We start from the raw sequence: 15,795 nt of genomic DNA, 5'->3' as shown, positions 1-15,795 counted from the left end.
CCTGACTGGGAATCGAACCTACAATCATGGCATATTGGCATGACGCTCCAACCAACTAACTGAGCTACCTAGCGAGGGCTTAATATCAACATCTTAAAAATGCAAATGTATTTGATGGAGTTATCCAGTCCTAACATACCCACACTAAAACAGCTGAATGCTCAGGCCTCCTGCGGAAGGGCACGGCCACGGTAAGAAAGCTGCCTTCCTGTCACAAGCCAACCTCACACACACGCAGATGACAAGAGATGGCAAACCATAACCAACTGTCCAAACTTGTTAAAATAATTGTCAAACAAAGCCTCTAACACGTATTTAGAATTCATTTTATACTATATCAAATACAAAATATTTCAGATTGAAGTTTTTTTTTTTTTTAAGAATGTATTTAAATATCGTGTCATATGGAAAAAATAGAGAAAGGCACTTTCTCTCATTATACCAAATCATATTTTACAGTCTACTGGTCATAGCTTATAATTTGGCCCTCAGAAAGAAGAAAAGAAAATGCTGACCATCTGATTTTAGCATAAAGTTTTCCAATACTCACATGCCAAACCACATTTGGAATTACATTTCTCGGCTCGTATTTATGGCTTCCCAACAAAAACAAAATTCTAAGATATAAGTTACTCAACAAGTAGGATTTTCTGGAAAATTCTCTAATCTTATTAAACAAATACTATTTCCCAACTGTTCCTCCTAAAGTTCAAATATAATAGAAAACAAAAATTTCCTAAAACATGATGAACAACATAAATTGATGAACAAAAACAGATCCAGAGACAAAGAAGCATCGATCAGACCGTCAAACCTCAGAGGGAAGGTAGGGGAGGGGAGGGGCAAGGGGAGAGATCAATCAAAGGACCTGTATGCATGCATATAAGCCTAAACAATTGACATGGACACCAGGGGAGTAGAGGCATGGGTGAGTGAGGGGAAAGTAATGGGGATGAGGACACATAAATAATACCTTAATCAATAAATTAAAATGCAAAAAAAAAAAATCCTGAAATAGTATAAACATTTCAATTTTTTTATAATGTGACCTCAAGACAATGTTTTACTCACATTTTCTCCCTTAATGTCAATATTTATTCAGATTTATGCTAGGGGAATACAAGTGCTCCTTTTCCAAGTCCTTCTTTACTACATAGAAAGTTTCATTCATAATGAAAGGACTCCACAATAGTTAATTTTAAAAACTCTTCATAAGTAGTGAGTCAATACATTTTTGTTGCTTTTATGTGTGCACATTTGCTTAAAGATTCTTTTGTCAAAGGGTGTTTGAAGGAACATATTTTCCATATTGAATGTGTTATAAAGTTTTTTAATAAGCACATCTTCATGATTACATGTTTCAAATACATTCATTCATGAGTTTAACTCAATGTATATTTTTAATACTAACTACAATACATGCCCATATTGTGGCAGACTCTGGGAGATCCCGTGCATTTGTGGTCTCAAATAATGGGTTTTATTTTTTATGTGTTTATAATTAATTGAGGAAAAAACTAGTCAGGGAAATGATCAGCTAACTTAAGACTTTTCTATAAACTTTCTGGGGTACATGTTAGCTAGAAGTGAGGAAGAAAGTTTCAGCAACTAGAGATGAAATGTTTGCCTCTGTCCAGATGGTTTTAGTCAGCAATATCACACCCCCGAAATGTGGAACTCATTAGCAATGGGGAGGAGTGTGGAGAGACACAGACAAGATTCTAAAATCAATCACAAAATGGAGAGGAAAGACACTAGCAATTTATAAAATCGGGTGGAAATTAAATCTAAGAAAATTTATTATAGCATGTCTAATAAAGAAGCTCATACTATCAGAGAAAGGGTAGGAGAAAAACTATACTTCCACTTTCTCTTAAAAATCCCTTTTGATTATTCCATCTGTTGAAAAGGCTAGAGAGAAAGTCAGCTATATTTGACCTTATCAAATATTTATAATAGTAACATAATCTCAAATAAAAATAGGACACATTTTGAAAGCACAAGACATAATGGTGCACTCTAATCCCTAAGTGTGATGGGGAGGAAGCTGTCCTCCGTCTCTCCACGGCCACAGCTGCAGATCCTTTCAGGGGTTCGGTCAATTCCCTGGTACCGGTATTCTGACTCCGAATATGATAACAGATTACTTATAATACTAAACAAATTGCGCCCTTTAGGGTGGAGATCTTAACTAGATATCATGAACTTCAAAGCTACTGATCTCTATATTCCCTGTGAATTTGTAACAGCAACCATACCATCCTTTAGTTCGTTAAGTGTCCCTAAAGCTCCCTTTGGGTGGTTCACAAACGTTTGTCACCCAGAGCCTCTGTGCCAGGCACCACCGGGGGCACCGATGAATAAGACCATTCCTGCTCGTGAGGAGCTACGGTTCTTCCCTTCCGGAAATCGCACATAAACACAAAACGTCAGACTCCCAAAGCCCTTTCACACTCATGAATCCTAAAATTAAGAATTCAACCCAGTGTAAATAAAAAATAGACAAAAAGGATTCCAGAGCAAGCTCTTAACACATGAATAACTGTGTTATTGTTAGACAATGGTAGAATTTCAGAACATATGCAGATATAAATCATATGGCATCCATGGCTTACGACAGGGTGGAGTGGGGAACAGCAAAGTGGCCTTGAAAGAAATACATATGCTGACCTTGAGGAAAACCTGAACTAAAATCTGTGGTTTGTTAGTCCAATTAGTGTGCACTTCATATTCCACCCAGCAGTACAGCTGCTGGGACCTCAATTTCTTATCTTAGAAAGAAAAAGAGAATAACAATTTTGAAACTAAGAACAGAAAAGAAAGCAGCAAGGCCTGATTTCATTGTTCGGGGATCAGTCACTTCACTGATTCCTAAGGAGAAAGGAGGTTACTCATCATGGTCCTTGTCAAAGTGAGAAAAAGACAGAAAGGGGCACACAGGGACTTAGGGGTGGCTCGAGTTTCTGTTTGTGGTTTTACATTACCTCTGCATCGTATCTGACTGCAGCAGAGAATAATGAGAAGGCATTCTCCACAGTGATTCCTTGCTTGATAATATGCTGACAAAGTTTTTTCAGTCTGTTTTCACAGTAAGATGTCGCCAAATCCAAAAGACCTAAAAGTTAAAAATAGAGCAGTTTTAATAAAGTTTACAATAATGTGCCATAATTTAAACATATATACATGCATACATATATGTATATGTACTTTCTTTTGTTTCTGGTACACAAAGTAATGTAGGTAAGTCAAAAGTTTCTTAGAAAATACTTAAATTTTATTAAGTTCTCTTTGTTACTCCTTACCTCCCCAACTCCCCAAACAAACCTCGCTTCTACTCATTTTATACAATTTCTTCTATAGTGTAGAGAAAGGCAAAAAAGGAAATTTTCCATTCATTTTGTTTCCAAAACAACATGTTAAATCCATTATCAAGTTATACTTCAGTATTAAAAAATTAAAATAATCCCACAAAATAATTTTGGACTAATTTAATGTCCAAAATTATTAACCACTAGTGGCCCAGTGCATGAAATTCATGCACGGGGTTGGGGGGCAGTACCTCAGCCCAGCCTGCACCCTTTCCAATCAGGGACCCCTTGGGGGATGTCCGACTGCAGGTTTAGGCCCAATGCTAAGCAATCAGATGTCCCTCTTGCAATCTGGGACCGCTGGCTCCTAAACTGCTCACCTGCCTGCCTGCCTGCCTGATAGCCCCTAACTGCCTCTGCCTGCCTGCAAAATTGCTCCTAACTGCCTTCTCCTGCCAGCCTGATTGCCCCTAACCACCCTCTGGCCTGATCTCGCCCCCAACTGCCCTACACTGCTGGCATGATTGCCCCTAACTGCCTCTGCCTTGACCCCCACAACCATGGCATTGTCTGAAAGGAAGTAACGTCTGAAAGATGGCTGGTTGACCCCGTCTAATTATCATATTTCCCTTTTATTAATATAGATTATATAGGATAGAATTGCTTAAATGAGAGGAAAAGCCTTTTTCTTCAGGAGGAGATGCTCTTGGCAGACAAAACTACATAATCCCTATCTTTGGACTGTCAGCCAGCCATATGCACTATACCGCCAAATTGGTCATTAAAAAATTGAATCGCTTTCTTACACCTTACACCAGTGGTAAGCAAACTCATTAGTCAACAGAGCCAAATATCATCAGTACGATTGAAATTTCTTTTGAGAGCCAAATTTTTTAAACTTAAACTTCTTCTAATGACACTTCTTTAAAATAGATTCAGCCAGGCCGCAGTATTTTGTGAAACAGCCACACTCAATGGGCAAAAGTTTGCCTTCCATGGCCTTACACTAAGGTGACCAGATGTCTCGCTTTTGGTGGGACAGTCCCAATTTTTAACAATTTGTCCAGCCAAAAGTGGGACGTCTGGTCACCTTACCTTACACCAAACAGCTGTGGCCCTTAAAACCACTTCTCAGCCCTCACCTTAGGTTCTGCCTTCACAGTTCACCCAGATTAGGTTCTGATTGGTTGGGTTCTATGCCAGTCAGCATCAAAAGCCTCCTAGGCAGCCATTGGTTCCATGCAGTTTACTCAGATTTGGTTCTGATTGGTCAGTTTCCATGACAGTCAATATCAAAATCTCTGCCTCCTAGGCAGCAATTGGCTCCTCGCAGTTCACCCAGATGTGGTTCTGATTTGGTCAGTTTCTATGCCAGTCAGTGTCTCTGGGCCTATATCCGGGTCTGATCAGAGAGGCAGGCCTGATCAACAGCCATCCCTGGCTGCTGGTTAGCAAGCTGAACTGCTGATCTCTCGGAGAGAGAGAAGCCCAGTTGCTGGCAAGACCACGAGAGAGAACAGCAGGGTCTGATCCACAGTTTCTCGCTCTCTCTCTTGGGGCCTCACCAGCAGCAGTGATAGCCACTGATCAGCCCCACTTCTCTCTCCCCCCGAGAGGTCAGCAGTTCAGCCCGCTCACCATTCCCCGCCCACCGGAGCCTGCTATGCATGCATCCTGGCATTCAGTTGAGCCTTGGGTCATTACAGGGTTTTTATATATTAGGATAACTATATAATATTAGGATAACTATATATCTTTATTTTTAAAGATATTTACTTCAAATATTTTTCAAAAGCTAATAAAGCTGAAACTCTTCATTTTTCAATACTATAAGAGGATGAGGAGCTATATTTCTGACCATGTGATGTGGCCATTCCAATGTGGCTGAGTACCTATAGCATCTTCAGGCGGCAGGTCCACCGTGTCCGTGTAGAGGAACTGAAGAAAGGCACGATACACTGGGTAAGAGAACTGGTCTATTTCTATCACTTCTTTCATGTCCTCATTCCAATAAGACTGAAACATGGATCGAAAGTGTTCACACCTAAAACGGGAGAGAGAAAGTCATTTCCGTTGATGGGTCAGATAAACAAATATCAGAGGCATCTTCACTACTATCACTAGTATATTTGGGTTCCACACACCAGGATCACGAATCTAGCTAGCACTCTAAAAAAATACTCAATGTGCAAGAACTTTTATATTTGCCCTTTATGCACACTTATTTTCATTTTTTAAAATCTTCAGTCAAGGATATGTTTTCATTGAAATTTGGAGAGAGGGAGGGAGAATGAAACATCAATGTGAGGGGGGAAACATCAACTGGTTGCCTCCGGTACACACCCTGACCAGGGGTCGAACTCACAACCTAGGTATGTGCCCTGACAAGGAATCAAACTCTCAACCTTTTGGTGTGTGGGACGATACTCCAGCCAACTGAGCCAGCTGGCCAGGGTATGACTCTCAGTTTTGATGAGTGCTTCCTATGAACTATTAAGAATTATATGTAGCCCGGCCGGCGTGGCTCAGTGATTGAGCATCGACCCATGAACCAGGAGGTCACATTTCGACTTTGGTCAGGGCACATGCCAGGGATTCGGGCTTGCTCCCCAGCAGGGAGCATGCAGGAGGCAACCCAATAAATGATTCTCATTTTTGATGTTTCTATCTCTCTCCCTCTCTCTCTCTGAATTCAATAAAAATATATTTTTAAAAATAATTCTATGTAGAGCCTAGGACTGCCTAGCACTTGTGCATTACTGCTGTTTCCATTTGACAGTCCCCATTCATATCAAGACATCTTGCTCACTTGTGTTTTTTTTAAATGTATATGAGCTCTAGCTTGTTTGGCTCAGTGGATAGAGCATTGGCCAGGGGACTGAAGGGTTCCAGGTTCGATTCCAGTCAAGGGCACATGCCTGGGTTGTGGGCTTGATCCCCAGTATGGGGTGTGCAGGAGGCAGCCAATCAATGAGTCTCTCTCATCATTGATGTTTCTATCTCTCCCTTCCTGCCTGAAATCAATAAAAATATTTTTTAAATGTATAGAAATACATTTTAAATAATGAAATTAAAGAAAATTTAAAAATGAGATTTCAAACATACCACTATAAAGTAGCACATTTAAATGATTCATTTGTGGTTTGGTTTTGTTTTTAATCCTCACCAGAAGATATTTTTTCCATTGATTTTTAGAGAGTGGGGGAGAGAGAGAAAGACAGAGAGAAATATTGATATGAGAGCACATTGACGGGCTGCCTCCTGCACAAGTCCTGACCAGGGTCCGAGCTGGCAAGGAGCATGTAAAAGAGGTTATGTGCCCTTGACTGAAACTGAAACTGGGAGCCTTCGGTCTACAGGCTGATGCTCTATCCACTGAGCCAATCTGGCTAGGCTGTTTATTTGTGGTTTTTAAATATTATTATTATACTCATTTTAAAAAAATGTAAGTCAAATTTATTGGGGTGACATTGGTTAATAGGATCATACAGGCTTCACGTGTGCATTTCTTTATTACAGGATCTGTATACCGCACTGTGTGCCCACTACCAAAGTCAAATCATCTTCTGTTACCAGGTATTTCCCTCCCCACTTCCATTTGGCAACCACCATGATGTTGTCTGTGTCTATGAGTTTCAGTTTTATATCCAAATATGAGTGAAATCATATAGTTCTTAGCTTTTTCTGCCTGACTTATTTCACTTAGCACAATACTAGTATTCTCAAGGTACATCCATGTGGTTACAAATGGCAGTACTTCATCTTTTCTTATGGCTGAGTAGCATTCTATAAAATATATGTACCACATCTTCCTTATCCAATCCTCTATTGTAAGACGCCTTAGCTATCTCCATGTCTTGGCCACCGAGAACACTGCTAATCAGAATATTCTCTTTTTTTTTTTTTTTTTTTAATATATTTTATTGATTTTGTACAGAGAGGAAGGGAGAGAGATAGAGAGTTAGAAACATCAATGAGAGAGAGTCATCGATCAGCTGCCTCTTGCACACCCCCTACTGGGGATATGCCCGCAACCAAGGTACATGCCCTTGACCGGAATCGAACCCAGGACCTTTCAGTCCCCAAGCTGACGCTCTATCCATTGAGCCAAACTGGTTTCAGCTAATCAGAATATCTTAAAACTGTTTTAAATGTTAACTGGATTGCATTTAAACTAATTATTGTTTCATTACCTTTTATTTCCTTCTCTTTCTGATTCGTCTTCAAAATAGTAGGCTACTACTCCTATTTTGTTTCTTTGCTTTGCCCCTTTCCTCTCTTTCCAAGCTGTTACCAATCTACACACACACACACACACACTCTCTGAGTGGCCAGATTATTATGTTCTCTGAATACATAATGTGGCCACTCAGAGCATATCCTATATAATAAAAGGCTAATATGCAAATTATCCCCTCAACCAGTTCGACCAGCAGGCAGGCCAGCCAACACACACACACACACACACACACACACACACACACACACACACACACACTAAGTGGCCAGATTATTATGTATTCAGAGACCATAATAATCTGGCCCCTCAGTGTAAAAGGCTGTGTCCATCTGTCCAACCAGCAGCTATGATGCGCACTGACCACCAGGGGGCAGATGTTCAATGCAGGAGCTGCCATGATGTGCACTGGCCATTTAAAAATAAATGACACCACTGGCACCAACACTCAGCTTCTCCCAAGTGGAACATAGGCCCTGCCACCTCCCCGAAGCAACGCCCACCAAGCCACAGCCAATGCTGCCAAGACCCCATGCGGCCCACTGCCTAGCTCAGCCTGGAAACAGTCACTGTGGGCGCCAGGTAATGACGTCACGTAATGCGTGGCTTCCTCTCCCTAGCGACTAGCCTCCTTGGAGTTTCTTCAGCCCAGGAACCCGACTTGCTTTATAGCCAGATGCCATGCAAACATTTTACAGTTTAACCAAATGTTTGTGAAGTGTTTTCCCGTGCCTCATCCCATTTGATCTTCACAGAAGTTCTGGAGTAGGTAGATAGGAGACTCGGTAGACGTGAATAGTGATATTAAAATATTTATTCTATAATGGTAAGATATGTACACATATAATACCTTAATTAAAAAAATAAAAATAAAAAAATAAAAATATTTCTTCTAATTAATTTCCTTCAGTGTGCATGAATCTGTGCACTTGGGCACTAACTTACTTATAGTCACATATTTCAAGAAAACCTAAGGGCTTCTTTTTGTATTGTATTAATATGTACAAATCTACCTGTAAATTCAGAAACTGATTTCTGAATATAGATTTTCTATAAAAGTATGACTTACTTTATAGGTTTCAAAAACCATCTTTTTAAATCCTTTTAAAATGAGATATATTATAAACACAAAATACTTTCAAAATCCATTCAGAATACTAAAAGAATGGCCATTTACCTTTAAAAAAATTATTTTATCTGAGAAGTAAAAAGAAATGGATATATAAGCAATGAATAATAGATGAAATGGGTCAGAAATCTATACATGAAAGGAATAGACTGGCTGTCCATAGGTTCACAGACATAAACACTTCCAGTTCATCTTTCAATTAATACTTTGGTGCAGATATTTACCCCTTAAGTAATGAATAATATGTGGACTTTTCAATTCCTTTTAACATGTTGTTTTGTAAATAGGTTTTTGACTAAGTTCACAAAAAGACGTGTAAGTGGCCAGTTTAATTCTCAGTAGACTGACTTTGCTTGTGCCTTTCTCTGTAAAGGCAGCCTTAGTGAGCAACAGTCCAACCAATCACTAATAAATATAAAGTTCCTTCACATTTATACCAAGAACTCCTGACATATAGCTAAACCACACTTCCTTAATTGAGAATTAGATGTCCCTTGAGCCAGAAGACCATCATTCCAAAGTTTTCTGCATGATAAAAATAAATTTTTAATTAAGAGCAAAAGGAGGTATATATATACACTTTCCTTGGCAATCTTTTATGGAGGCTTTTGACCATGTAAATAAGGTTTTTTGTTGTAAATAAATATTCACAAGATCCTTCATTTAAAAACAATTTAGACAGCGTGGCCAGGATTGCTCAGTGATTGAGCATAGTTGTCAACCAAGATGTCAACAGTTCGATTCCAGGTCAGGGCACATGCCCAGGTTGTGGGCTCAATCCAGGGGGCAGCTGATTGATGTTTCTCTCTCACTGATGTTTCTATCTCTCTATCCCTCTCCTTTCCTCTCTCTCTAAAAAAATCAATTAAAATATATTTATTAAAAAATATATAAACAAATACTTATACTCCTACATTATGCTTTTTAAAAAGGCCATGTGTGCACATACACACACATGTGCATGCAAAAGTCTTCAATAATGAGTGGATTGATAATATCTGCAAAAAGATTAAGTTGTGTCATTTCCCTCTATTGCCAAAGCTGTTTCTTAATAGTCCCCATTTTATGGAATAACAAGGGAATAGGTATTATAAAAAGAAAGTAAGGTTATTGATGTCTCAAGCTCATGCAAAAATACCTGATTTTCAAAACAGCTTTATGGACATGGATATATTTCCCATCAATTCTGAACTTTAGGTCAGCAGTTTCTGGGCTGTCAAATTCTTTCTTCAGGGACTCTGCAACTGTTAAAAAATCTTCATGCTCTGAAGGCAACAAACACATTATAAAGACAAAAAAACTCAGGAAACATACTCAACATTTAATAGACTTCAAAAAATAATCATTAACATGAGGGATAATTCCACTTGATTTTTTTCAAAAGAGATCATGCCTTACTTGACAAATCAATTTCACAGCATGAAAATAAGTGTCCAAGTGTATAAACTACAAAAAATACGTATTTGGTAAGATCAAATAGTACTAGTCTTACTTACTATTAGTCATCAGAAATGTATACTTTTTTTGAAAAAAGAAAAAGCTATTGTTAGTCCATGATTACATGACTACTTGGTCAAAACTTGAGTGACTCTCTCCTGAGACTAAAAACTTACCAATTTTCCTTGACAGGAATACTAAGAACACCTTTGCCCTGTTTTGGGATCGTTTCAAGGGGCTGCTATATTCTAATCAAAGAATCCCAAGAAACAAATTCACCATTACATGGTAATACTAAGCAGTCATGTTCTTACATAGAGAAAACCCTTTTCTTCAATATTTGAAATCTAAAGATCCCTCTTAACCACAAGAATGTACAAAAAATAAGAATTAATGTACAAATTAATTCTAAAAACAGAGTAAATTTACTTAATAACAATACATACTCAAAGGGAACAGTTTTACAAAAATGTGTTCTCATTGCCTGATGAGAAGAACTGCTGTTATGATTACAAGTAGATCTATTATTATGAAGAAAAAGAAGTAAAGGCACTTGTCCCAGCCAGAGTAGCTCAATGGTTGAGCGTTGACCCATGCACCACAAGGTCACTGGTTCAATTCTTGATCAGGGCATATGCCTGGGTTGCAGGCTCGATCTCCAATAGGGGGTGTGCTTGAGGGAGCAATCTATGTTTCTCTCTCATTGATGTTTTCATCTCTCTCCCTTCCTCTTTCTAAAATAAATTAAAATAAATAAGGGCAGAGACCTTCCCCCTCCCTTCAAAATCACCAAGCCCTCAGCCCCCTTCATCACCATTTGCCCCTCTTCAGGCCCCTCACCCCTGAAATAAAAGAAAAAAAAATGTAGCCGAAACCGGTTTGGCTCAGTGGTAGAGCGTCGGTCTGCGGACTGAAGGGTCCCGGGTTCGATTCCGGTCAAAGGCATGTACCTTGGTTGCGGGCATATCCCCGGTAGGGGGTGTGCAAGAGGCAGCTGGTCGATGTTTCTCTCTCATCGACGTTTCTAGCTCTCTATCTCTCTCTCTTCCTCTCTGTAAAAAATCAATAAAATATATTTATAAAAAAAAAATGTAAAGGCACTCAAACAAATCCATGTAACACTTTCTTGTGTTTTATATGCACGGACAAAGAAAAACAAGTAGAAGGCTAACAGGGACCTTCATCAGCACTGAATGCAGGTACAATGGACAGAGACAGTTTCTGACTGCCCACAAGATAAGAACCGTGACTTCATCAAATAACTGAGCTGTCTCTCAGGAGCCTGGTGTTACCAAGGGGATGCTTAGAGGACGGAAAACTCCTAAGACCTAGGCTAAACCTAACAAATGAATTTACCCAGGGGCTCAATCATCAGAATCTCCCAAGGAAATATCATTTGCCTGAGCCCCATTACCTTAACCTAGCACACACACAATGCAGAGCTCTCAATGCAGAGTGGAGGGAAGGTCACCACTCTCTCAAAAACCAAGTTTTCTTTGACCCTACAACGATGGTAAAAAAAAAAAAAAAAAAAAAAAAGGAAATCACTAAGATAGACAGAGTCCAGCAGTCTAGATGGCTACTTCACCCATCCCAACAGCTTTTTATCAATGCCTTCACTTCTGAATCTAGTTATCAGGGTTGAAATACACCTTTCTTCCTCTTAATTCCTGGCAACAAGTATACCTTCTTTCAGAGAAGAAATATTCTTGAGGTGTGAATTCACCAACTGACTTTCTTCCTATCGCTCAGCTGAAATAATAAATTGAGAGGAAAAAAGCACACCAGACTTAGTGGGTAGAGAGAAAGAAGTCATCAAAGTAATATATTCAATGACCATATTTTTTTTTTCTAAGCTTAATATTAAAAATATTAGGATGTTCTAAAAAGAATGCCTTTTCAGGATCAGATTCTAAGACAAAAATCTGAGGAAACTTTTTATAACAGGTCCAGGTTTAGTATATGAGAATCTGAAGATGTGTACAGAGTGCTTTGGTGTGACACATATATATGATTATGGCCAAATAGTCCCATCCTGTGAACTAAATTTTTCTTTGCTTTTTAATTTAATTTATTGGGGTAATATTGGTTAACAAATTATATAGGTTTCAAGTGTGTAATTCTTTTTAAATATATATATATATATATATATATATATATATATATATATATATATATATATATATTATTGGTTTTTTACAGAGAGGAAGAGAGAGGGATAGAGAGAAACATCAATGAGAGAGAATCATCAATCAGCTGCCTCTTGCACATCCCCTACTGGGTATGTGCCCGCAACCAAGGTACATGCACTTGACCTGAATCGAACTTGGGACCCTTCAGCCCACAGGCCAACACTCTATCCACTGAGCCAAACCAGTTTCGGCTCAAGTGTATAATTCTATTTATAATACATCATCTGTATATTGTATTGTGCTCACCACCACAAGTCAAATCCCCTTCCATCAACATTTATCCCCCTTTTATCCTCTTCCACCTCCTCTGAAGCCCTCTCTCTCTGGTAATCAATCACCTTATCTTCAAGTTTTTATTGTTTTGTTGTACTTTTTAAGAGAGAGGGGAAGGGAGAGAAAGAGAGAAAAACATCGATGTAAGAGCACAACATCGATCAGCTGACTCCTGTATGCCCCCCACTGGGGGATGGAGCCCATGTGCCCTTGACCAAACTGGAGACCTCCTAGTGATGGGATGAAGCTGATGGAGCTACACTGGGCACGGCTGTCGTTTTTTTTGTTGTTGTTGTTGTTTTTTTTAAATATATTTTATTGATTTTTTAGAGAGAGGAAGGGAGAGAGATAGAGAACCAGAAACGTCGATGAGAGAGAAACATAGACCAGCTGCCTCCTGCACACCCTCCACCGGGGATGTGCCCCTAACCAAGGTACATGCCCTTGCCCGGAATCGAACCCAGGACCCCCCAGTCCTCAGACCGATGCTCCACCACTGAGCCAAACCGGTTTTGGCAGGGCTGTCATTTTGTTTGTTGCTTAATCCCTTCAACTTTTTCAGTCATCCTAGCAAACCCCCTCCCCTCTGACAGCTTTAGGCTGTTCTCTTATCTCTGAGTCTGTTTCTATTTTGTTAGTTTATTTTGTTCATTCAATTCTGCCCATATGTGAACTTTTTTCACTTAACACAATGCTTTCCAGATTCATCCCTGCTGTTGCAAAGGGTAAGATTTTCTTCTTTTTCATGGCTGAGTAGTATTCCATTGTGTAAATGTACCATCGATTTTTAAAAAGTTTTTATTGTTGAGAGTATTACAGATGTCTCCCATTTCTCCCTACATTGCCCCCTCGACCTGGTTCCCGCCCCACCCCAGACCTTCACCACCCTATAGTCTGTGTCCTTAGGTAATGCATATATGCATGTTAAATTATTTGGTTGATCTCTTCCAGTCTTCTTCCCTCTGAGATTTGTCAATCTCTTCTGTTTCTACGCCTCTGACTTTATTTTCTTCACCAGTTTATTTTGTTTATTAGGTTCCTTCATTTCTTCTTCCTCTTCTAAAAGAATACCTTCAAGCCCAGCTGGCATGGCTCAGTGGTTGAGAGTCGATCTATGAACCAGGAGATCATGGTTCGATTCTCAGTCAGGGCATAGGCTTGGGTTGCAGGCTTGATCCCCAATGTGGGGCCTGCAAGAGGCAGTTGATCAATAATTCTCTCTCATCACTAATGTTTCCCTCTCTCTCTCTTCTTCTCCCTTCCTTTCTGAAATCAATAGAAATATATTTTTTAAAAAGGAAAGAAAATAAAAAGGAATACCCTTCAACATTTCAGACCCCATCTTTTGTCTGGCATCAGGGGTACTCATGTGATTAACTCCTTTAGCTTTTTCTTGTCTGTGAAGCTCTTTATATGACCTTCAATTCTAAATGATAGCTTTGCTGGGTAAAGTACTCTTGGTTGTAGGTCCTTGCTTTTCATCACTTTGAGTATTTCTTGCCACTCCCTTCTGGCCTACAAAGCTTCTGTTGAGAAATCAGCCGACAGTCATATGGGCCCTCCCTCGTATATAACTAACTGCTTTTCTCTTGCTGCTTCTAAGATTCTCTGTTTTTAATCTTTGGCATTTAATTATGATATTTATTGGTGTGGGCCTCTCTGTGCTTCCTACACTTGTAAGTTTGTTTCTTTCACCAGTAGGGGAAATTTTCTGTCATTAATTCTTCAAATAGGTTTCCGATAACTTGCTATCTCTGTTCTTCTTCTGGCACCTCTAATGCTTGAAGTTGTCCCAGAGGCTCCTTACACTATTTTCATATTTTTGGATTCTTTTTTTCTTTTAGCTCTTCTGATTGGGTGTTTTTTGCTTCCTTATATTCCAAATCATTTATTTGATTTCTGGCATCTTCCCCTCTGTTAAATCCATGTAATTATTCTTTATTACAGTTAAGTGTATGCTTTATTTCTGACTGTTCCTTTTTCATGTCTCTGAAGTTCTTACTATGCTCCTTAAAGCTCTCATTAAGATCCTTGAGCATCCTTATAACTATTGTTTTAAACTGTGGATCTAGCAGTTTGCTTGCTTCCATTTCATTTAGTTCTTTTTCTGGAGATTTCTTCTGTTCTCTCATTTGTGACATGTTTATTTGTCTCCGCATTTTGGCTGCTTCCCTGTGTTTGTTTCTGTGTATCAGATAGAATTGCTATGTCTCCTGGAATTGGCAGAGTGTCCTTGTGCAGTAGGTGTCATGTAGGCCCTAGTGGTTCAGCTTCCCCAGTCACCTGAGTTAGACACTCCAAGTGCACCCTGTGTGGGCTGTGTATACAGTCTTACTGTAGTTGAGCCTTGACTGCTTTGACTGCACAGGGAGGAAATGACCTCTAGGCCAATTGGCTGAGGAACAGTTGCAACTACAATGGAAGAGCTGCTGTGCAGGAAATACCCCATGGAGCAGAACTTGTTTCAGTGGAGCTTTGGGGCTCACTGAGTCTGCCTCTTGAATGTGTCACTTGTGGATGTGTAGGCTTGTAATCTGGTATGATCTGAAGCTGTCCACTGGGTGCACTGGCTCTGGTGCCTCCCAGGAGGAACAAAGTCAGCCACTGCCTTGGGCCACCCAGCAGGAGCTATAGAGCAATCTGCAGATGGCTGTGTTTGTGTTGGGCTTGGAAGTGCCCAGTAGAGGCCAACCTGTGAAGCAAGGTAGGCTGCTGCTAGTGCCAGAATAGGGCCTCTTATTGATAGGTTTGGGGCACACTGACCCCAGCTGCTGCTTGTTTGAGAGGTTTTTGGAAAGTCTAAAGCCTGAGCCAGGACAGTCCATTCATAGGAAAAGTCATTGCTAACAGCTTGGGTGGGGCTGCAAATGGGATGGGGTCTCAAGGAATCACCAGGGTGGAGTGAAGTGTAAGCCAGGTTGGTGGAGCCTCAGATAGGGCACCTGCAAATCAGCCCTATGACTGGGGATGTCTTGACATGGAAACAATGAATCCCATGAGTACCCCTGATGCCAGACAATCCAGTTCTTCCCCTTATATCCTTGGATTCCCCAAGCCACTGCCTCCACACTGGTGCTGAGAGAGAGTTAGTCCAAGTAAGTCCATGTACCAGCCCTTTAAGAGACTGCTGGGATTCCAGCAGTCTCGTCACTCAGTCACAAAAAAATAAATAAATCCCCCACTGGTCTTTACAGCCCAAAGTCAGGAGGACTTCTCTTC

At 39.9% G+C, this 15,795-nt stretch overlaps 1 protein-coding gene across 4 annotated transcripts in view; it reads right to left on the bottom strand.

Moving 5' to 3' along the window:
* Positions 1-15,795, bottom strand: part of RCBTB1 (RCC1 and BTB domain containing protein 1) — a 90,369-nt gene that overhangs the window by 54,384 nt on the left and 20,190 nt on the right. For 3 of the 4 annotated variants that reach the window (XM_036457682.1, XM_036457680.2, XM_036457677.2), the window contains 3 exons: positions 9,813-9,939; positions 5,201-5,352; positions 2,985-3,115 (listed from right to left, as the gene is read on the bottom strand). In XM_036457682.1, the coding sequence (XP_036313575.1) occupies positions 2,985-3,115; positions 5,201-5,352; positions 9,813-9,939 (410 nt within the window). Of the gene's footprint in view, positions 1-1,321; positions 2,772-2,984; positions 3,116-5,200; positions 5,353-9,812; positions 9,940-15,795 lie in introns of those variants that run through there. The other variant, XM_036457681.2, reaches the window with a different exon arrangement.

This window comes from Pipistrellus kuhlii, unplaced genomic scaffold (assembly GCF_014108245.1).
Source record: "Pipistrellus kuhlii isolate mPipKuh1 unplaced genomic scaffold, mPipKuh1.p scaffold_m20_p_3, whole genome shotgun sequence".
Classification (NCBI taxonomy): domain Eukaryota; kingdom Metazoa; phylum Chordata; class Mammalia; order Chiroptera; family Vespertilionidae; genus Pipistrellus; species Pipistrellus kuhlii.
Note: the sequence above shows the minus strand (reverse complement) of the source record. Positions and strands in the feature narration are given on the sequence as shown.